At 38.4% G+C, this 24,926-nt stretch overlaps 1 protein-coding gene across 1 annotated transcript; it reads right to left on the reverse strand.

Annotated features, from left to right (window-relative positions):
* Positions 1-20,353: 20,353 nt before the first annotated feature.
* Positions 20,354-23,160, reverse strand: LOC114256044 (uncharacterized). The gene is made up of 2 exons (XM_082900681.1): positions 20,648-23,160; positions 20,354-20,565 (listed from the first exon to the last, which is right to left on the reverse strand). Exon 1 carries the CDS (start codon positions 22,966-22,968, stop codon positions 21,037-21,039), a length of 1,932 nt encoding a protein of 643 aa, XP_082756807.1. The 5' UTR covers positions 22,969-23,160; the 3' UTR covers positions 20,354-20,565; positions 20,648-21,036.
* Between the last annotated feature and the right edge of the window lie 1,766 nt (positions 23,161-24,926).

Consider the following 24,926-nt stretch of genomic DNA (forward strand, 5'->3'; position numbering starts at 1 on the left):
TTTTGTACATCCCTAGCTTACTTTGGAGAGCTTCTACAGGTTCTAGCAATGGTATACCATGTAATCAATGCTAAAATGGCAGGTAACTAATCAATAGCAATTAATAATGTCCAATGCTAAAGAGCCTCCTATATGCTCTTCCAATCTACCACTGTAAATGAACAATAACTGAGGCCCGTACCAATGAGACACCATTTTTTCCCTTTTTTTGGAATATAACAACAACCGGATCCCTCAGAGAAGAGTGATGATTGAAGGTGCAAAGCTGAAGGAGAGTTTTTCTTTTTTAGCAGGATGATATCTTTATAGCAGAACCAGTGTAGTATTAATTTGTTAATCTTATTTGCTTTACAATATATTTGGGATTGCTAAAAAAAAAAAGTTTCCCATTTGATGGGGACTTAATGCTTGGTTTGGTTTGGTTTGCTAAAAAAAAAAGTTTATTCTTCAAATTTTTGCATGCCATCAAAGTTTGGAATTACAGCTTGAAGAATACAGATTGTTTATGCTGCAAAAAATATATATACTTGCATACAAGTTGTTGGGTCTAAATATGATCTTGGAGGCTACAAACATCCTGGCCATCAGAATTTTCTGCTTCAATGGGAAAACTCTCATTTCTTTTGTAAAACAAGTTGAGAGAGGGATATTGAGAGAGAACAAACTATGTGATTCAATATATATCAGAAACCAAATAGAGGCTCCATTATATAGGAGCTGTGTTACAAACAGCATTATGATACAATGTAATATAATAATGAAAAGGAGGCCGAAAGAAGACGGGCGACCGAAAGCAGGAAAAAGAAAAGGAATCCTATCTAAAGAATCCTATCTATCTGAGCTAGCTGTATACATACATTAATACATTACATATTGTTGGCACATAAATTTTAAATCAAATTCATGTTTAAATTTCAAATACAGTCAATCACACACATAGAGCCTACGATAAGATTGTTGTAGGCAATCACTTCCCAAAATGATTAACTTGCTCCGTTGAAGTGTATAAATAAAACGACGTCGTATCTTAACGACGTTATTCAAGATGCTCAAATGACACGTGGAGCCTACGAAAGATGACACCTGTAGAGCCTACAACAAGGACGCCACACAGGATGAAACCCCAAAGATCAATCCGGTTAATCAGATATACGATTAATCAGATAGCGCTATTATTCAAAATTCAAATAGACGCTATCATTCAATTTCAAATTGAAGATGAAGCATTCCTATCACCTGATGGCCCTCCATAAATATGAGGACCATCACACAAGACAGGGGATTGGAAAATAAAAAGGGAAAAGATTAGAGAGAGAGAGAAAGAAATTGAGAGCTAAAGAAGTCGTTACAAAAAAGAAGAAGAGAAGCCTAGAGAACTGAAGAGCCTACGCTAATGGCGATGAATAGGTAAAGGGTTCCAAACCCAAACTGTATTTTGTATTCGAGGGTTCAAAACCCATAACAATCTCAATAAAATATTTCTTTTTTTTAATTTGTCATTTGTTGTTTATTTTGTTCTTCATTAATCGGAGGTTTCATTTGTATAAAATGTGTAATTAACGATCTGAAATACAGATCGAAAATAAGAACCTGCTATTCAAATAATCAACACTGTTTAGTCAAAAAAACTAAACAGTGGACATTTGTAACATAAAATTTTGAAATGTGTTGAAACACTTCATGTTTTAAAATTTGTGTCTACAAATTCTGGCACGCCCAGTGGGACTTATTTCTCCTCCCATCTTTTGAAGAACAAAAAAAAATAATATATATATATAGTTGAAACATACTGACGTATTCTTTTGTAATAGGAATGCTGAAGCAACTGTTAGGAGACAAACCTACACTCCAGTGGTTCTGAAATCACCAAGGTTGGAGATAACACCCATCACCCAAGGGGCTCCGGAGCGAATGCTCTTGGCTGTCCCAAAGGTAGAGCCAATGAAATCCTGGAAAGATGCACTTCTTTCCCCTGCCACCCAAGGGGCTCCGGAGCGAAAGCTCTTGGCTGTCCCGAAGGTAACTGGTGTGACGAAGAAAGTCACACTTCTCCAGAAAGCTGAAAGTTTGAGAAAGATTACTGAAGATTATGTGAAAGCGTCAAAGCAGTACGCAATTGTGAGGGCCACAGCCCGAACGAAGAACTTTCTAATTCAGGCAAAGGAGGCTAATCAGTTTGCAACTACGACTTTTGTTGCAGCTTCAACGGGGGCAACAAAAAATGTTGTGGCCCAACTACTCAAAAGGGTAGAAGACTCCATTAAAATGGTGGAGTCTGCCCAGAAGAAAGCCTCTGCTGAAAACATGGCCATCATTAGGGCCATTGGGAGGCGGGTGATGACCCAAACTCCTGTTGATGGAAAAAAGGCCCCTGTTGTTGAAAAAACAGTTGCGGCCTACAAACCGATAGTTCTGTTCAGAGCACAAAATCGGTCAAACCAAATCTCAGTCAACTCTCAAGAGCCAAAGGAACACTCGTTGGCTCGACAGGGTTCGAGTGAGAAACACCCGTTGGCCCGGCTGAATAAGGAACACCCGTTGGCCCGGCAAGGTTCGAATAACAAACACCTGTTGGTCCAACGGGATTTGAATCAACATCAATTGGCCCACTCTAAAAATGTAGGGACTGTTTTGAAAATTCATGAGTTTGCAAAAACGCAAACGGTTCCTTCTATGCCCGTGGGGGCTCAACTTGATATGCCATTCGGTCCAGTTTTGAAAAGACAAAGGCAAAGAAGAAACAAGGCTTTAAAGAAACTGGAACTAAGAACAGTGGCAACAAATGTTATAGGAGCTATTGAAAGGGCTCTCTCGAAAGATGAACCCCAAAAACAAATTGAAAGTCCTGTCTTTGTTGAAAAATCCAAGGTGGAGGAGGGTAAGCAATCCTTAGGAAATATTTCTACTTTGGTTGAACTATCTATGGAGGGAATAAGAAAAGGGCCTGTGACAAGGTCCATAACCCGTCAGGCTCAAAACAAAGCATGGCAGTCAGATGCTTCAAATGTGAATAATGTTTTGGGGGTTGATAATCCTTTATACGAACAAGATGATTCTATCTCATTTGTTTCAACGAATATTGGAAACAATGAATTGAAAGATATCAACAAAGTCGCAGTTATGATGACTGAGGTTGAGAAAGAAGGTGAAAATTCGCAGGTCCAGCAAGACCAAGGTCTCAAGGAAAAAGTGGTGGCCCTACAGGAACAACTTGAGAGAAGAGAACGGGAAATGGCTGCTATGTTGGAGCAAATGCAACAGTTGCAGGCCCAAATGACAGGACCAGGAAGTGCACCCAAACAAATGATACAACCTGTTGTGGGAACATCTGTAGGCATACAAAGTACACTAACCCCAGGGGGCAATGGTCCTTGTTACTCTGATCTAACCAGATGGTATGAATCCAATGCTCATGGCCATGATTGATGATATGGTAAGGAGACAAGTAAAGAAAGTCAAAGAAAAAGATGATGAGAATTTTCGAATAATTACAAAACCTTACCCAGCATGGGTAGATGCTGTTCCATTCCCTTCTGGTTTTTCCCAACCAGATTTCAAAATGTTTGATGGAACAGGAGATCCAAGACAACATGTGGCTCATTTCCTTTCAAGATGCAGGCCAATAGCCCAGAATGAGGCCTTGTGCCTGCAGCTATTTGTCCAATCGCTTGAAAGTTCTGCATTTACTTGGTATGCTAATCTTCCTGAGGGATCAATCCTAAATTGGGATTCCATGGTGAAGGAGTTCCTTAAACAGTTCTGCAACACACAAAGACGAGTTGGAGTACCAGAACTGATTGAGACCAAGCAACGTGACAATGAGTCCGTTACAGATTTCATTGCAAGATGGCGAGCTTTGACATTTGCTTGTCCTCAAAAGTTTACACAATTAGAGTTAATTCGGATGTGCCTTAACAACTTCCGACATGAGCTCTCTACGGCTCTTATGGCTCAAACTTTTGAAGGATTCAATGATCTATGCACTAAAGCTCATGATATGGAGCTGCATCTAGCTAAACGAAGGAGGCCTAGGGCCATTGAAAGGGTTGAGTCCTCGACTGCAGCTACAATCGAAACTAGAAAGAAGGGTCCCGTTGTAGTAGGGGCTAAAAAGCCTAAGGAATTTAAAAAGGTGACTATGAAAGAGAGGTTAGAGAAGAAGTATTCTTTCATGGATGATCTGGTCGAAGACCTATTTGAAGATCTGTTGGAGCAAAAGTTGATTGCTCTCCCTGAGGTGAAAAGACCACATGAGGTAGGAAAGACCAATGATCCAAAGTATTGCCCCTACCATCGTTTGATTAGCCATCCGATAAAAGAGTGCTTTGTTCTGAAAGATAAAATTCAGGAACTTTTGGACTCTAAAATTATTGAACTCACTCCTCAAGAGAAAGCATCTGCTAACCCAATCACTATTGACAATGATAATGAAGGTGAATGGGTTGTTTATCAGTCAAAAAGCATGAAGAAAAAACAAAATACCACAGTGAAAGCTAGAAGTGTGGTTGATTCAACAACACAAGGGCCAAAAGTTTCCAAAAAGCAAAAACCAAAAGTTTTTAGGAAACAGAAAAAAGCCAAAGTAAGTAAGAGAAAAGGAAAAAAGAACCCAAAGAAGGAAAATGGGGAGAAATTGGTCCCTGATGAGTAGTTAGAGCAAGGTCCTCTTGTCCCAGTCACATTGGAGGAATTTCTACCTTCAAAATTTCAATCTGTGGAGTTGCAGACATACTTTGATAAAAGAAGGGAGGAAAAGTTTACATTGGCCCCTTGCCTAACCATCATTGTTTTGAGTGATGACGAGGAAGATGAGGGTGAAGTTGGTTCAAAAGTTAGGGAAAGAGATTGCATTACATCTCCTATCTGCATACTTGACTCACCAGAGTATACACCAACTTCTCCAGAATACACACCAGCCTCACCAGAGTATACACCAGCTTCTCCGGAAAACACAACAGAAGCCTTTTCTCCAAAATATTCGCCAGTACCACCAATGTACTATCAAAGCACTCCAGAATATGTAAGGGGGGTAGAACAAGGAGACACCGGGTGTAGGTCCGACTCTGAGCTTGTGAAAAAGGCGAAAAAACGACTACACTTCAAGGATGATAAGGTGAATAGCGGGTGTATGTCGGATGATGAAGTATGGAAGCATTCAAGTAAACAAGCAAAGTCATCTCAAGTTGAGGATCCTAATGAAGATTGGGAACTTGACTTTTCGTCTGATGGTTCACCATACACATCCCCAGCTAGGACATACGATGGAGAAAGTGTATCAAGTGACCACTTTGACTTTCCTTGTAATGTCATCACTGTGGATGTAAATTTTGAAGAGCGAGAAATACATATCATTCGCAATCCAGGTGATGATGAGAAAGCAAAAATTGAAGCTAGAAGGGAAACGAAACATCAGGCAAAAGTAATAGTCTCTTTGAAAGATGAGGGTTTTGAAGCCCATCAAAATTTGAGTATTGAAAGAAATCAAATTTCTGGACACCCTTTCCCTAATTGGGTCGAATGGGTTCAGTTCCCACGAGGATATGCAGTACCTCGTTTTCCTTTATATAATGGGACAGGTTGTCCAAGGCGCCATTTGGTTCGTTTCCTTGCACAATGTGGAAATACAGTAAAAAGCCAGGCGTTACTTCTACGGCAGTTCGTTCTTTCTTTGGAAGGATGGGCAGCGGATTGGTACTTCAGCCTGCCACCTAATTCAATCCCAGATTGGGACACCATGGCTAATCGATTCTATAGGACATTTTATAAACCATGGCCAATAGAAATTGAGATGTCAGAACATTTGGATGACGAAGGTACATCTTCTCAAACATATGATTTCATAGAAGGCACAATTGAGGAGAAGATTGAAACCGCCCTTGACCTTCAAGAGATGGGCACTTATCGCCCAAGGGATTTGTTCCCTTTATGGGTAGAGCAAACACCATTTCCTGAAGGATACGAACTTCCAAATTTTGTCCTATATGAGGGGTATGGAGATCCTCAAAAACATATTAGGCGTTTTTTGAAACAGTGTGGGGAAACAGCTCAAAATGAAGCACTTTGCCTAAAACAATTCCCCATTTCCTTAGAGGGGATCGCCTTTGACTGGTATTGCTCCCTCGATGGAGTCGTGGTGCCTAGTTGGGAGGCCATGAAGAATGGTTTTGAAGAATCTCAATGCTTTTATAGGCGTGACTCCCGGTACCTAAGAAATGGGAAAAGAATGCAGCTCCAAGAAGATGGAGAAGTGACTGATGATGATGATCACCCTGCAGCTGGACCAGTTAACATGGTCCAAATAAGTGAGGGAATAAAAGAAGTTGCGGTCAACGAAAAGGCGGTTGCTGAAGTATGCCAGACTTATTTGACCTACCGGAGGAAATTACGAAATCCTCAGGACCCTCAAACGTCGGAAGTTCCACAAGTTTTGCTGGAGGAAGAGCAAGTGAAATATGATGTACTAGCTCATCTAAAGAAAATTCCAGCATTGTTGAGCGTATATGATGCACTAAAAATGTCTCCAGAGCTTCGAAAGTCTTTAATATATGCCCTGTCCAAGCCAGAGGATTTCCACAAAGAAATTGAGGGTAGAAATCAAGAGAAGGCAACTACATGCATGGCTATGGTAACCTTTGGTGACAAAGACATGTGTGCTGACATGACAGACCATAATCGGCCTTTGTTTATCACTGGGCTTATCCATGATGTGAAAATTTCTCGAATTCTTGTTGATGGAGGATCTGCGGTGAACTTCTGCCTCGGAGGGCCTTGAATTTATTAGGGGTTCGAATTTCACAACTTCGCCCAAGTCGTTTGGTCATTCAAGGATTTAATCAGAATGAGCAACGCCCAATGGGGAAATTGAATTACAAACCAAGTTTGGAGATATTGAAGAAAGCACTGAGTTCTTGGTTATTGATGTAGATACCTCTTACAATGCTTTGCTTGGGAGACCATGGATGCATAATCATCATGCAGTGCCATCAACTTATCACCAATGTATTAAGTACCCGTTGCCTTCACCCAAAAAAGAGGGGACGATTATGGCTGACAATGATCCATTTGGAGAAGTAGAGGCCTACTATGCTGATGCTCACTTCTATACAAAGACTTCACAAAGAAAGGGAAAAGATGTGAAGAAGTCTGAAGATACTCCGAATGTCAAAGACGCTCTAGAGTCTACTCCAGTTTCAACAAAAAGAACTTTTCGATATGTGCCAAAGTCCGAAAGGAAACTGGGGGCAAAGGCTCTAGCCCCAATAAATCCAATTTTGGATCTCAAGGGTGAGTTCACGTTGCCATTAAGGAAGACAGAATGCACCTATGTGGAAAAATATAATAAGATTGTGGTCCCTTCTAAAGGAAAAGGGTCGAAACCCATCATATTCCACTCGCTTGGAGATGTTGAACAGAAAGTGAAAATTGAACAAATGCCAGAAGAAAACATCTCGAGTTTTGAGAAGCCTACTTTCAGTGCAGAAATCACACAGATGTTGGTAAAAGTTGGTTTAGATCCTGAAAAAATACCAGGAACAATGACACCCTTTGACTTTGCATTAACACCTTCACAGAGGCAGGCTATCCAGCAAGGCGGTATTATCACCGCCAGGACAGAGGGGTTAGGCTATCAGGGGAATGAGAAAAAATTTCCAGTAAACATGACTGTCACTCAAGATGTGTTGGAAGATGTTGACCAAGATAAAGCTCAACCTGCACCAACAGAATTTGAAGCGGGAGGCCAAGCCACCGTGGATGACCTTCGTGAAATAAATCTGGGTGATGAGGGAGAAAACAAACCAACCTTCATTAGTGCAAATTTAAAGGAAGAAGAAGCTCGGCAATATATTTCCTTTTTAAGGGAGTATCGTGACATATTTGCATGGAACTACAGTGAGATGCCTGGTCTTAATCCAGAGATTGCAGTTCATAAGCTTGCAATTCACCCTGAGAAACGGCCAGTTAAACAGCCTCAAAGGCAAACTCGACCAGAGCTTACAGCCCAAATTGAAGCCGAAGTCGACAAGCTTATCAATGCAGGATTCATCAGAGAAGTCAAATATCCAACCTGGCTAGCAAACATAGTGCCAGTCAAGAAAAAGAATGGTCAAATCAGGGTTTGCATTGATTTCCGTGATCTCAATGAGGCTTGTCCTAAAGATGACTTTCCTTTGCCCATCACTGAACTTCTTGTAGATGCAACTACTGGGTATGAAACCTTGTCTTTTATGGATGGATACTCAGGATACAATCAAATCCGAATGGCACCTAAAGATGAAGAAATGACTGCATTCAGGACTCCGAAAGGAGTCTTTTGCTATAAGGTAATGCCTTTTGGCCTGAAAAACGCTGGGGCCACGTATCAAAGGGCGATGACTATAATTTTTGGTGATATGCTCCATGACACCATCGAATGCTATGTTGATGATCTTGTTGTCAAGACAAAGGAAAAGGAAAACCATGTGGAAGATTTGAGAAAAATCTTCGAACGTTTGAGGAGGTACAAACTCAAGATGAACCCACTGAAATGTGCATTTGGAGTTTCATCAGGAAAATTTCTTGGGTTTGTGGTTCAAACAAAGGGATTGAAATTGACCCTACCAAGATTAAAGCTATTGCCGAAATGCCTCCTCCACGAAATTTAAGGGAATTGAAGGGGCTATAAGGGAGATTGGCCTATATCAGAAGATTTATTTCTAACTTGGCTGGTCGATGTTTGCCGTTCTCAAGATTGATGAAAAAGGGTGTTCCATTTGAATGGGATCAGCAATGCCAAAATGCTTTTAATAGTATTAAGGAGTATCTTTTGAAGCCTCCAGTACTTATGAGCCCAATAAAAGGAAAACCACTTTTGTTGTACATAACAGCCTTGGATGGTTCGTTAGGGGCATTGTTGGCACAACATAATGAGCATGGGAAAGAAAATGCCTTGTATTACTTGAGTCGTACTTTGGTTGGGGCAGAGGTCAATTACTCCCTTATCGAAAAGACATGTCTTGCCTTGGTGTTCGCCTTGCAAAAACTAAAGCACTATGTCTTGGAACACGAAGTCAAGTTGATATCAAGAGCAGACCCCTTGAAATATATACTTTTACGGCCCATACTTTCAGGGAAAATTGCAAAGTGGGCTGTAATTCTCCAACAATTCGCAATTGAATATGTTCCCCAAAGAGCTGTAAAGGGGCAGGCTCTAGCAGATTTTTTGGCAGCACATCCTATACCTGATGACTCACCTCTAGTAACTGATTTACCAGATGAAGAGGTTATGCAAGTAGAAATTCAGAAAGGATGGGAGATGTATTTTGATGGAGCTTCAAGGAGTCCAGATGGCAAAAAGCAAGAAAATCCTAAAAACAATAAAGCTGGAATTGGAATTGTATTTGTGACTCCAGACAATGCTATAATCACCCATTCTTTCGCCTTAAGTGAAGGATGCTCCAATAATGAGGCAGAATATGAAGCAGTAATTGCTGGATTAGAATTGGCATTACAAATTCCTATTGAAGAACTCTCAATTTATGGAGATTCGGAACTGGTGGTAAAGCAACTCTGTGGAGAATACATTGTTAAGAAAACAAGTCTCATCCCGTATCATGAAAGGGCTGATCAATGGCTTTCGCAATTCAGAAAAACACATATTTTCCATGTGAAGAGAAGAACAAATGCTCGAGCTGATTCACTTGCAAGTTTGGCTGCATCACTCACCCTACCAGATAGCAAAACAATTACTATCACGGTAGGTGAAAGAAGGGTGTTACAATCTTTAAAAGAGGTTTTTGACTTGGTTCCAATCTTGGTTGTCACCACGAAAGGAGAAAGCGAGGAGGATTGGCGGGAACCATTCATAGCTTACCTCCAACATGGTAGGCTACCTGAAGATAAAGTAAAAAGAATTGAAGTGAGACGCAGGGCTACCAAATTCGTCCTGTGGAAAGATGGAACGTTATACAAAAGGTCTTTGGATGGAATGTTCATGCGGTGTATAGCCAAGGAGCGTATTCAAGAGGTAATGGCAGAAATACATGCAGGTGTATGTGGGGCACACCAAAGTGGTCCTAAATTACATATGCAGCTAAAACGGTTGGGATACTATTGGCCGACTATGATTGCAGATTGCATAAATTATGCTCGAAGATGCCAAGTCTGCCAATTCCATGGGAACTTTCTCCACCAACCCCCAGAGCCTTTACATTTAACAACTTGTTCTTGGCCATTTGCAGCATGGGGTATGGACATTATTGGTCCTTTTGTACCTCCATCTTCAGCAGGATATCGATACATCCTAGCTGCAACTGACTATTTTTCAAAATGGGCAGAGGCTGTGGCTTTAAAGGATATAAAAAGCACAGTTGTCTCCGAGTTCATCCGAACCCATATCATTTACAGGTTTGGGATTCCAGAAAGTATCATCATGGATAATGGACAGCCATTCAGGAGTGATGCTTTGAACAAGTTATTTGCCAAGTACAAAATCAAAAACAACCATTCATCAAGATATCATGCACCTGCCAATGGTTTGGCAGAAGCTTTCAACAAGACATTGTGCAAAATTCTTAAGAAGATGGTGGATAAGAACAAAAAAGCTTGGCACGAAAAGTTATAAGAAGCTTTGTGGGCTTATCGAACTTCGCACAGAACTCCTACTCAAGCAACCCCTTATTCGTTGGTTTTTGGAGGAGAAGCAGTGTTACCACTTGAGGTTCAAATACCATCATTACGAGTGGCAATACAAGAGTCCTTAACAGAAGATGAAAGTGCAAGAGTGAGGTTGGCTGAACTGGAGACCCTGGATGAAAGAAGGTTGTACGCTCAACAGAACTTGGAAATCTACCAACAAAGGATGGCAAATGCATTCAATAAAAGAGTGAGGCTTCGTTCCTTTAAAAAGGGAGACTTGGTACTAATGGTTAGAACACCCATAGTAGTCTCACGAAGAACCAAAGGAAAGCTTGAGCCCAAATAGGAAGGACCTTATGTGATTGAGAAGGTTTATTCTAATGGGGCCTATTTGTTGATAACGATGGATGGTGATAGAATCATTCCCCCAACCAATGCAAGGTTCTTGAAGAGATATTACCCTTAAGAAAGCCTGCTAGGTTGAAAACCCGAAAGGGCGGCCTAGGCAAGAGTTAGGGCCCAAAAAAAAAAAAAGCCTGCTAGGTTGAAAATCCGAAAGGGCGGCCTAGGCAAAAGTTAGGGCAAAAAAAAAAAAAAAAAAAAAAAAAAGTCAAAAAAATCACCAACGGTATTGTATGTGGTTAAACTGCTAAAATATCCCACCGAAATCTAAGGTGGTAAAACATTGGATACTCCTGGCCAGCAAGAGTATAAACTGTGTACGGCCAAACAAAAGTAAAAAAAAAAAAAAAAAACCACCAACGGTATTGTATGTGGTTAAACTGGTAAAATATCCCACCGAAATCTAAGGTGGTAAAACATTGGATACTCCCGGCCAGCAAGAGTATAAACTGTGTACGGCCAAACAAAAGTCAAAAAAAAAAAAAAACACCAACGGTATTGTATGTGGTTAAACTGCTAAAATACCTCACTGAAATCTAAGGTGATAAAACATTGGATACTCCTGGCCCGCAAGAGTATAAACTGTGTACGGCCAAACAAAAGTCAAAAAAAAAAAAACACCAACGGTATTGTATGTGGTTAAACTGCTAAAATACCTCACTGAAATCTAAGGTGATAAAACATTGGATACTCCTGGCCCGCAAGAGTATAAACTGTGTACGGCCAAACAAAAGTCAAAAAAACCACCAACGGTATTGTATGTGGTTAAACTGCTAAAATACCTCACCGAAATCTAAGGTGATAAAACATTGGATACTCCTGGCCCGCAAGAATATAAACTGTGTACGGCCAAAATAAGACAAATAAATGTATTGTATTGAGAAATTTCATATAACAAGTAAATCTATTGTGTACGGCTAAAATAAGACAAATCAATGTATTGTATTGAGAAATTTCGAATAACAAATAAAGCCATCACTGAGCGAAATTTCATAAATACATTATGTTCGGATGAATAACAAAATAAAAGTACATTCATTCATTAAGAGAAGCCTTAGCCCTTTCAAAAGCACGTTCCACAACACTGTGTTGTCCATTCTTCTTCTCGTGTTGACTCAAAACATTCAGAGCAATTTGCACGTCTTCTTCTGATTTAGAAACACTCTCGGAAGCTTGTGCAAAATCACACATAAAGGATGCATGTTCCGCTTGGGTGGATGACAATTCCTCTTCAAGTTGTTTGAGTAACTCTTTAGTTTGAATAATCCTTTGATTAAGACCCGCAATGTGCTCATCCGACTTGATAATTGAAGCAGACAATTGTTCATGTTCGCCAGAAACTTTGTCGAAATGAAGCTTCTTCTCATAATATTGGGCCTCAAATTTTGCAGTAGACAAGTTTGAAGAATCTGCAAGTTGGGTTTTCAAAGCAAAGCACTCAAGGAATATCTTAACCTTCTCATAAAAGGAGTTGAAGTCTACACCCAAACTCTTCAAAATCATGAAAACGTTGTTTGCTACAGTAATCATGCCATTAACATCCGTCATTGATTGGAGGGAAATAGTAAGACCTTTCTGAATATGGGTGGCTGCTTCGTTAGACGAAGTTCCCAAAAGAAGGTTAGATGGAGCAAAGGGTGCTTCAAGTTTGTCAAATAATTTGTTAACCCCATTTGCTTCAAGTAAGTTTGCAAGAATTTGGGCCTCTTCCGAGGTATCAGAAGTAATTTCGTCTGTCTCTTCCAATGTGTCAGAAGTATTTTTTGTGAAAATAGAAGGAGATACTCAATGAAAACGCAGAAGGTAAAAGCAATATATATATATAGATGAATGAAGTATACCTTGGTGTACGGCTTGAAGAGACTTAGGTGGATGAGACAAATTGTGATTCCCACAAGTGGACCATGGATTTTGCAATGTGGCATGATCTAAAGAGAAAAGAGTTCCTTGAGTATCTATACATGATGAAATAAAATGAGGTACAAGGAATGAATAAGAATACCCTTAAAGGTAGCCAATGGCATATGTGAGGCAGCTGGGGAAGTTTGAGGCGCAGTGCCTAAGAAAATGAAAGGTATTAAAAAATAAAATAAAATAAAAAAATAAAAAATAAAAAAAATAAAAAATAAAATTTTTTATACCTTTCTCTAATAGCTTGGATGACTCATTCGAAGGAGAAGAAAAAGCTACGTTTGCTGAAGGCGATTTACTCATCTTAGTCGGTGTGCCATCTAAAAGAGGGGTGTAGTCATAAAACTCATCTTCACTCTCGTTACTTCCATTGAGAGAACAATCAAAAGATTTGGTAGGAGAAGGAATTTCAACACTCTTAATGCGAATACGACCTAAGGCAGTTAATTCATACCCATCTCCCTCAAAGAGTTCTTGAATCATATTCTCATCTTTATCTTCAAGAAAAGAGTACAAGTATGTGCGAAATTGATCCATTGGGGTTTTGGTCGCTACGGTGGGTTGGGAAGTTCTTGTGCAATCACTGATAGACATAGTCTCTGGAAAAAGCTCCAATGAGAAGTAGATCGGGAGCCTGGTAACTCCAATGAGACTTTTGTACCGCAGCGTAACATATGGCGCCAGTTGTAATAAAATTTAGACCACTCAGAGGGACGCCGACAAAATACATTAAGCAGTATAGGGCATGCTTGAGCAAACCCAAATTGACGACCGTATCGGTTAGGGGAGTACGGTTCAGAAATGAAATTAAATCCCATTTTAAAAGTTAAAATCCCTTGCCTCAAAGATATAAGATATCCAAGGTGGAAAGGTGATATCCTTTCAGAGTTGACCAGAATGCCTGAAGGTTCACTTTCATGAGTAAGAGCCCTAAACTGACACTCTGTACGATAAGTTAGGAGAGAGTCCACAAATGGAAATTTATCAGTAAAAAATTGGGCAGCCGATTGGTTTCTAATAAACCCAAGATATGGCATGAAATGAATATCAGGAATCGGACAAATCGACTGAGGATCCCCATGAGAGTAAGTCTTGACAAAATATAGTGAAATCCATCCAAAAAGGCAATGTAAAGGACCCTGAATATTTTCCTTCCCAGGTGAAGATGATGATGCCATTTTGCCAAGACAATGATAGAGGTATGCAAGGACGGGGATGGCCAGGCTAAATAAGGTTCCATCTGCCATTTTGGTGGCTACATGAAAGGTCGTCGGACGAATCTCCCCGGAAGAGTGAGGGAAGACAAATCCGCTAAGCCAGCTCGCCAAAAAACCAGAAAGATACACATCATCAGGGATCCTGTCTTTTCATTGAAAACCACTAATTGAAGTTGGGGATTCGTCAATGAATTTGAAAGTCCAGTGGTTAAACTTCTTGGATTGACAAGAGCTGGCATAAATGTTGAAAAGCCCACGGCACGCCTTGGATGTCTGGGACGAATATAAAATGTCATTGGAGGGGGTGAACTCTTCATAAAACTCGCCACAAATGGGGAGCCCGCTAATGCGATGAAGGTCCCATAGAGAGATCCCAAGTTTGCCGTAAATAGTGTGGAAAGTGTTGGTGTCGGGTGACCACCGCTCTAAGAATCCTTTGAGGAGGGAAACATTCCTAGCATAAGCAAATTGGGATACATAGATTGCAGCATAAATCCCACACTTCTTCAAAATAGGGGCAAATGTGGAAAGAACGTCATTCAACCACAAGTCCATATAGGGGATTGCAAATGGGTAGAAATGCCACGAACATTAAAAGAATTATCCCACTTCAATTTTTCATGCTTCATTCTCTTAAGAAGAGTATTAAATTCGGAGCAGTGAAGGTCTTCAGAAAATGGACGAAGGATTGAGACAGGGAATGAACCAATTGATTTGGAGTGCCCTTTCTCGAGAATCTCACAGTAGTTTCGAATTCCTGTATAGACCAAGTCTTCGGAAGCCGTATGTAAAGGGATGTAGGGGTCCAACTCGGTAGGTGACAATAAAGCAGTGATAGGTTTGTGCCGAATTATTTTCGGACCAGATTTATCCAATACATTCCTCTCGTCACGTCGAAGATATTCGAGTGTCTTTTCCATGCTTCCTAAAAAAAAAAAAAAAAAAGGGTTAGTTGAGGCAAAATGTCCTAATATAAGGAAAGTGACGAAAGCCCCTTGCCAAGAAATCAAGCCATTGGGGTGACGGACACAATCACTGCCAAGGTTTCAAGCCGTTGGGGCGACCGACACAGTCACTGCCAAGGACTCAAGCCGTTGGAGTGACGGACACAATCACTGCCACGGTTTCAAACCATTGGGGTGACGGACACGATCACTGCCAAGGACTCAAGCCGTTGGGGTGACGAATACAATCGTTGGGGCGACCGACACAGTCACTGCCAAGGACTCAAGCCGTTGGAGTGACAGACACAATCACTGCCAAGGACCATTGGGGCAACGGACACGATAACTGCCAAGGACTCAAGCCGTTGGGGTGACGAACACAATCACTGCCAAGGTTTCAAACCATTGGGGTGACGGACACGATCACTGCCAAGGACTCAAGCCGTTGGGGTGACGAACACAATCACTGCCAAGGTTTCAAACCATTGGGGTGACGGACACAATCACTGCCAAGGTTTCAAGTCGTTGGGGTGACGGACACAATCACTGCCAAGGTTTCAAGTCGTTGGGGTGACGGACACAATCACTGCCAAGGTTTCAAGTCGTTAGGGTGACGGACACAATCACTGCCAAGGTTTCAAGCCGTTGGGGTGACGGACACGATCACTGCCAAGGACTTAAGCCGTTGGGGTGACGAACACAATCACTGCCAAGGTTTCAAGCCATTGGGGTGACAGACACAATCACTGCCAAGGTTTCAAGTCGTTGGGGTGACGGACACAATCACTGCCAAGGTTTCAAGCCGTTGGGGTGATGGACACAATCACTGCCAAGGACTCAAGCCGTTGGGGTGACGGACACATTCACTGCCAAGGATTCAAGCCGTTGGGGTGACAGACACATTCACTGCCAAGGTTTCAAGCCGTTGGGGTGAAGGACACAATCACTGCCAAGGATTCAAGCCATTGGGGTGAAAGGACACAATCACTGCTAAGGTTTCAAGCCATTGGGGTGAAGGACACAATCACTGCCAAGGATTCAACCCATTGGGGTGAAGGACACAATCACTGCCAAGGATTCAAGCCATTGGGGTGAAAGGACACAATCACTGCCAAGAATTCAACCCATTGGGGTGAAGGACACAATCACTGCCAAGGATTCAAGCCATTGGGGTGAAAGGACACAATCACTGCCAAGGATTCAAGCCATTGGGGTGAAAGGACACAATCACTGCCAAGGATTCAAGCCACTCATTGCCATTAGGCTAGAAGGGGCAATGATACCTGCAAACAAACTCTGATGCCTTGCGTGTTGCCTGGAAAAGAGGGAAAAAGACGTGAGCAAAAAAAAAAAAAAAAAAAAAATTCGTAATTTGTACAGTTACAATTCACTTGCACGAATCACGAGGGGGCACACCTTGATTAGATTAGACTAGAAAACAAAATTAATCTTAGCCAAAGAAGCCAAAGGGCAAAGCAAATTTTCGTAGCTTGGGATTTTGCTATCATTTGTCAAAAGATACAAGCAGCAAGTTCCTTGGTCATATCCACAAGTAAGGATACAGGCTATTAAAAAAAAAAAAAAAAAAAAAACAAAAAAAAAAAAAAACAAACAGGTTGCTAGACAACAAACAGGTTGCTGCTGCTGGAAAAAAAAAGGTGGGGTTTCAATCTTTACATGCTTGTCTTGGCTTCAAAAAAGGGTCTTTGTTTGACTATTTGGGTTTGTGGTCTAGCAAAATGGACTGTCTTTATTCATATCTAGGCCATATTTGCTTAACAAACATGACAGCTGAGCGGTTCATATGGGTTATAAGAGGGCTCATGGAGAAAAATTTTCTGCTGGAAGGTAAAAATAAAAGAAAAGAAAAAAATGGTTTATTCAGGTTATATATGTGTAATAAAAAAGAGGGACTCATGTAGAAAGAAATTTTGCAATTTTGCTATAGGGCTAAGTGAAAAAAAAAAAGGTTTTAGCTTCATCAAAAAAACAAAAAGAAGAAAATCTTGTGGAAGTTAAAAGCACAGAAAAAAGAAGCTGTTTGGTCTTAAAGAAAGAAAAAAAATTTTGGTCTCAAAGCAAACCTGATATGAGGGGAATAGAGGGTAATCTTTTGTATCCTCAAAGAGCAATTGCTACTGGAAAGTGGCTGGAAAGTTGCTGTATTTGGTCTTAAAGAAAGAAAAAAAAAAATTTGGTCTCAAAGCAAACCTGATATGAGGGAATAGTGGGTAATCTTTTGTATCCTCAAAGAGCAATTGCTGCTGGAAAGTGGCTGGAAAGTTGCTATATTTGGTCTTAAAGAAAGAAAAAAAAAATTTTCTCAAAGCAAACCTGATATGAGGGGAATAGAGGGTAGTCTTTTGTATCCTCAAAGAGCAATTGCTACTGGAAAGTGGCTGGAAAGTTGCTGGAAATTTTCTGGTTTTTCTGAAGAAAAAAAAAAATCTACTGGAAAAAAAAAAAAAAAAGGGGCTGCAGAAAAAAATATATGAATAGGTGTTATATAAGCAAATATTTTTGCTTAAAAAAAGGGAGGCAGTGGTCTCCTAAAATACTTTAAAGAACCAAGAGTTTAGGTAGGATTTGAAATACTAAGTAAGAGTTTGTGTTGGATTAGAAATCCTACAGATCTTATGGAAGCTAAAGCACAAAAAAAAGAAGCTGTTTGGTCTTAAAGAAAGAAAGAAAAAAAAAATTTCTCAAAGCAAACCTGATATGAGGGGAATAGAGGGTAGTCTTTTGTATCGTCAAAGAGCAATTGCTACTGGAAAGTGGCTGGAAAGTTGCTGGAAATTTTCTGATTTTTCTGAAAAAAAAAAAATCTGCTGGAAAAAAAAAAGGGGGCTGCAGAAAAAAATATATGAATAGGTGTTATATAAGCAAATATTTTTGCTTAAAAAAGGGAGGTAGTGGTCTCCTAAAATACTTCAAAGAACCAAGAGTTTAGGTAGGATTTGAAATACTAAGTAAGAGTTTGTGTTGGATTAGAAATCCTACGGATCTTATGGAAGCTAAAGCACAAAAAAAAAGAAGCTGTTTGGTCTTAAAGAAAGAAAAAAAAAAATTTCTCAAAGCAAACCTGATATGAGGGGAATAGAGGGTAATCTTTTGTATCCTCAAAGAGCAATTGCTGCTGGAAAGTGGCTGGAAAGTTGCTGTATTTGGTCTTAAAAGAAAGAAAAAAAAATTTGGTCTCAAAGCAAACCTGATATGAGGGGAATAGAGGGTAGTCTTTTGTATCCTCAAAGAGCAATTGCTGCTGGAAAGTGGCTGGAAAATTGCTGGAAATTTTCTGGAAAACAGAAAAAATCTGCTGGGAGAAACAAAATCTGCAGGAAAAAAAAGGGGCTGCAGAAAAAAAATATATGAATAGGTGTTATATAAGCAAATATTTTTGCTTGAAAAGGGAGGTAGTAGTCTCCTAAAATACTTCAAAGAACCAAGAGTTTAGGTAGGATTTGAAATGCTAAGTAAGAGTTTGTGTTGGATTAGAAATCCTACCAATATCAATTCATCCTATTCCATTTAAAGACAAACTCCTAAAATATATATAGATATATATATATATCTGCTGTAAAAAAATCCTAAAAATAATAAGTGGCAAGTTGGAGGCCCACAAAAGAAAAAGGCCCATTAAAAAATGGTGCCCTAGAAAAGGAAAAGTCCATGATGGTCTAGAAAAATCCATGATGGCCTAAAAAAAAAAAAATCTGCTGTAAAAAATGGTGGCAAGTTGGAGGTCCACAAAAGAAAAGGCCCAATTTAAAGACAAACTCCTAAAATATATATAGATATATATATATCTGCTGTAAAAAAAAATCCTAAAAATAATAAATGGCAAGTTTGAGGCCCACAAAAGAAAAGGGCCCATTAAAAAATGGTGGCCTAGAAAAGGAAAAGTCCATGATGGTCTAGAAAAATCCATGATGGCCTAGAAAAAAAAATCTGCTGTAAAAAATGGTGGCAAGTTAGAGGTCCACAAAAGAAAAGGCTAAATTTTTTTAAAAAAATGGTGGCCTAGAAAAGAAAAGGTCCATGATGGTTTAAAAAAATCCATGATGGCCTAGAAAACAATCTACTGCAAAAAAAAAATAAAATAAAATAAAAATAAATGGTGGCAAGCTGTAGGCCCACAAAAGAAAATGTCCAATTAAATCTTGGACCTTACTCATGACCCTTTAGAAAAAAAAAAATAAAGAAATAAAAAAATAAAAAAAAATCAAGTCCACAAAAAGGACCCATGCAACAAAAGTAAAAGGGCTCATGAAAAAGCCGTCAACCCAAAAAAAAAAAAAAAAAAAAAAAGGTTAGAGGCCAAAGCAAAGAAATAATCCCATCCAAGACCTAAAGATCATCCAGATAAAAGTGCCAAATTGTCGTGACTCGCACAGTTAAGAAAATTCACTTGTGCAAGTCACGAGGGGCATTTGTTGGCACATAAATTTTAAATCAAATTTATGTTTAAATTTCAAATACAGTCAATCACACACATAGAGCCTACGATAAGATTGTTGTAGGCAATCACTTCCCAAAATGATTAACTTGCTCCGTTGAAGTGTATAAATAAAACGACGTCGTATCTTAACGACGTTATTCAAGATGCTCAAATGACACGTGGAGCCTACGAAAGATGACACCTGTAGAGCCTACAACAAGGACACCACACAGGATGAAACCCCAAAGATCAATCCGGTTAATTAGATATACGATTAATCAGATAGCGCTATTATTCAAAATTCAAATAGACGCTATCATTCAATTTGAAATTCAAATTGAAGATGAAGCATTCCTATCACCTGATGGCCCTCCATAAATATGAGGACCATCACACAAGACAGGGGATTGGAAAATAAAAAGGGAAAAGATCAGAGAGAGAGAGAAAGAAATTGAGAGCTAAAGAAGTCGTTACAAAAAAGAAGAAGAGAAGCCTAGAGAACTGAAGAGCCTACGCTAATGGCGATGAATAGGTAAAGGGTTCCAAACCCAAACTGTATTTTGTATTCGAGGGTTCAAAACCCATAACAATCTCAATAAAATATTTCTTTTTTTTAATTTGTCATTTGTTGTTTATTTTGTTCTTCATTAATCGGAGGTTTCATTTGTATAAAATGTGTAATTAACGATCTGAAATACAGATCGGAAATAAGAACCTTCTATTCAAATAATCAACACTGTTTAGTCAAAAAAACTAAACAGTGGACATTTGTAACATAAAATTTTGAAATGTGTTGAAACACTTCATGTTTTAAAATTTGTGTCTACACATATTATATTAACATATTATATTAATATCTTTCATACAACCTAGGACAACAAATTGGTTGATCAGGCCTCCATACTTGTTGCCTAAGGATTTTCTGCCCCTAAATTCCTCTATTCCAAAATACTTGCAATCATTAGATTATGAAAGCACCGGAATTCCTGTTGTAAGTTAGCTCCATGTAGTGTGTGGAGGTGTTTAAATTGGAAAGGAACTGCAAAAGAAGGGGAGAGAAGCCTGGTCATCTTCTTGACAGAAGCATATAGCTCAGATGCATAATTCTCAGAGACACATACCAGTCTTTAAGTGATCTAAGTTGTTGTAGATTGTCCAACTCCATGGCACATGCCACCACCCCGTACACAACTTTTACAGCCCATAGGTTTGCAAGCTTCTCAATGACTTCTGGAACTCTATGCTCACTGTCATTTAACTAATCTGAACATTTTCAAGTGCCACAGTTGCATAAGATTTAGATCTCATGGTAATGCCTCTTGCTGTCCAAGTTGCTGGAGGCCACTTGGCACCATCCTCATTTACCACTAAAAGTTGTGCTGCTTGGGGCACATAGCAATTCAACAAATCAAGTGCCACTTTCTCATATCTGAAGGCAACAGCAACTGATTTTAATCTGACACCATAAAACTCTATTTGGGAGCTTTCAAGAGATATTGGTTACAAGAGCCTATCCTTTGTTTTCTTCATTCCCCATACAACACACAGTTTTTGATCTCATAGCTTTACATAATCCGTCTATCATGTACTTGAATGTCAGGCTGTTTGGTGCAAAGCCCACTTTCAGCAACCTATCCTGAAGCTCCATCAACTTGGCAACATCACCTGCCTCACAATAAATCTTGAGGAGTGCATTAAAACATTCTATGTCATAAATTTGAAATTCTTCAACAATTGAACCGAGTAGAGATTCTGCTTTATCAAGATTCCTTTCCTTGCAGAATCCATTTATCAAAGCCCTACAAGTTGCAATATCAGGATTCACACCAAATTCAACCATTTCTCTCATTAAGGACTCACCCTCCACACTCCTACTTAATCTACACAGGCAGCCTATAAGAGCTTTATAGGCAACTAAATTGGGTTTCATATCATTAGAAACCATCTCAGCTTTCAACAGTAATGCCTCCTCCACAAAATCACACTTGGATAGAGAATAGATCAACTCATTGTAAATTTCCTCTTTCGGCTCATGACCAACTTGAGACATTCTTTCCAAGAGATTCTTTGCTGCACATGGCCGATTCTCCTGACACAAAGCAAGGATTAGGTAATCACAAATATCTCGACAGACTGAAACTCCAAATCTCTGAAGCTCCACAACCATATTTAGAGCCGAAAGCAACCTACCCTCTTTCACATATCCTTCTACAAGAATCCAACAGGTAAAATTGTCAGGGAAAATCCCATTCCTGACCATATCAGGCAACAGCAACCTAGATTCTTGCATCATTCCCTCCTTGCAGTAACCACATATAAGAGTATTATATGTCAAAATGTCTGGAGTCAACCCTCTATGAACCATCCTACGTAAGATCTGATGAGCCTCTCTCACTTTCCCTTCTTTACAGAGACCATTCATCAAGGCAGTATATGAAACCAGATTTGGCATCACACCCCTCCTATACATAATCTTATACAAATAAAACGCATCTTTCAATCTCCCCTTCTTACAATAACTATCAATCAATGTATTATACGTCACAATATCAGGATCAAACCCTTCTTCTTCCATCTTCTCCAAGAACTCATTCACCTTATCGACGTCTCCACCTTTGCAAAAGGCATTAGTCAATATATTAAAAGTATACGAATTGGGGTGTACCCCGATTCTCCCCATGTCCTTATAGATTCCCCAACACTGATCAGTATAATTCGACTTCAAAAGTCCATCCAAAAGACTATTAAATACAACAACATGCGGAACAAATCCAAGCTTTACCATCTTCCAAAAAGATCTCAAACCTTCTTTAATCATACCCATTTTAACATAAGCCTTAACAAGCATATCAAAGGTAACCGGGTTCCAATTACACTCATTTGTACACTGAACCAAACTCTGGAAAACATCTCCACTTGCCGAAACATCTCTATTCAACTCTATTAATTCAGATAACAGTTTCATTGCCCGTGCATAGTTCCTAGACCATGCCAATATGTGAACAATAATACAGTAGTTATGGGTCGATGGATTAAGACCCAAATCATTTTTGACCCAGTTAAAGAAAGTGAGAGCTGTGGAAGAATCAGACTGGCATCTCAACAAAACCCTAGAAATTTCATGGGTACGTAGATGAGGAAGAAGCTCTTGAATGTCTTTGTGAACAATGGGAAAATGGGTATTGTGTTGTTTGAGATTGGAGCATATGAGATCGACTATATTGTTAGGGTTTTGAGTATGGGGAAGGAAACTGTAAAGTGGGTTTGAGATTGATTTGGTCTGAGAATCTGTTAGGATTTGGAGAGATGAAATTGACGACGATGATGCTGAGAATGACAATTTCGATAGAAAATTAGTGTTGAGAACTGGTTCTGAAGTCGGTGCAGAGTAGGTTGATCTTTGGATGATTTGGTTAATAGAATTGATCGATGTTCGATTCATCGGTTACTAACAAAATGATGAAGCTACTCTACAGACTGAAACAGAGAAACATACCAGGTTACTAGGTTAGGTTAAGCCCTAACAAATCAAATTTCGAACAGACCAGATGATATGGGAATATAGAAATTCGATCTCTTCGGCTTCTCAGTTACAGTTTGTCTGATATCTGAATGAAGAACACAAAGCCAGACCAGACTCATTAAAATTATATGATTTACATCCATATATATCGTTTTATCTGTTAATTACCGATTAAATTTTAAAATTTATAGCCTCTCTTTTAAATCGTTTCGCTCCGTTTAGTTAATATATAAAATATTAAAATAAAAATAAATGTAGAAAAGATTTAAAATATAAAATTTGTTATAAATTAATAATTATATATATAAAAGATATTGTATAAAAAAAATTTGTATTATATATATAAAAAAAATATTATGTAAATTAATATTATATATTATGTAAATGTTCGATAATTTATTAGAATATTCTTTAATCCGTCAATTTAACTAAAACTATCCAAACTGAAATTTATTAATTCGCTAATTCGTCAATTTGCCATTCGATTTGTATACCCAAACTGCACTGCACACACCCTATTGATAGTTATTAATGCATGAAAGTAAAAAATAAAAAAATAAAAAATAATAAATTAAAGGTCTTTCAAAATAAATAAAATGAAAAACTCTAAATACACTTTTTATTAAAATTAAAATATTTTTAAATTTTTTACTTATTTTTAACAGACTTTTTAAAATATATATATATATATATATTTAATAAAAATGCTCCTTGACTGGGCCGTCGTTGCAAAATTGCAAAAATAACAAGTTTCAAGACTATTTTTAAGACTAAAATAAAAAATATATCCTATTTTAGAGTTCAAAATATAAATTATTTTACTTTTTTAAAATTAATTTCACACAGTACCACTGCATATAATTTCAGAAATGAAAAAAAAAAATCAAAAATTAAATTGAGACAACAATTAATTTAAGAATATGAGAAAAGAACCATACACCAAAATTTTTAAATATTTTCACTCAAATATTTTAGATTCTTCCTTCTTTCTTTCTTTCTTTCTTTTTTTTTTTTGAACAGAAAATATTTTAAATTCTTCTAAGAACGTGAAATTTGCACAAAAGGTTACACCTTGAGAATAAAATGAAAAAAAATCACATCTTGATGCAACCCATAACAATGAGATTCTCATTTCACTTCTCAAGTTTACCATCCAAACATAACATTGAAATCTAATCTCATTCCGTCATAGAATGTTATCCTATCCTAAATTTCAAGTTTTATTAAACCATTAATATACATCAAGATGAGATATTGGATTAATTTTCCTATTAGAAACAATTTCAATTGCTAACAAAGTTACATTACAAAGAAAATGAAGATAGCGTTTGGTAAAATTTTAGAATTATGATTTGAGAATAGAGTTATATTTTGAATTTGTGAGTTTTTAAATTATGATTTGAGTGTGGAAAATTTATTTAGTTATGAATTTTGAAAAAAATTTTGAATTGATTTTGAATTTTTTGATGTGACATGATATTTGATTTAAAAACTTACAACCCATAACTAAACACGCTACCCAAAATTTTATTCAAAGCACATAAAAAAAAATTTAAAAAAATTTATTTAACATATAAAAATAACAAGTGCCAAAAAAAAAAAAACGAACATTGTTTCACTCAACCGGCCGGACATCCAGGAAGATGACCGGGTAAACGTGTTTGCAAAAGTAAGTATGAAATTAATTTTTAAAAATTGTAACCAAACACCACACTCAAACCAAAAGGTAAAATTAAAGTTAGAAAACTCCACCAAACAGAGCTGAAATTCCTCTGAAACCACTATACGAAAAACAAAATGTTAAAAGCTGCAACTAATATAAACATCATGCGTTCATGCCTTGTCGCAAGCATTTCAGTGTATGTCTTAGAATTCAA

Source organism: Camellia sinensis, chromosome 1 (assembly GCF_055761805.1).
Source record: "Camellia sinensis isolate YWXY chromosome 1, ASM5576180v1, whole genome shotgun sequence".
In the NCBI taxonomy this organism is placed as follows: domain Eukaryota; kingdom Viridiplantae; phylum Streptophyta; class Magnoliopsida; order Ericales; family Theaceae; genus Camellia; species Camellia sinensis.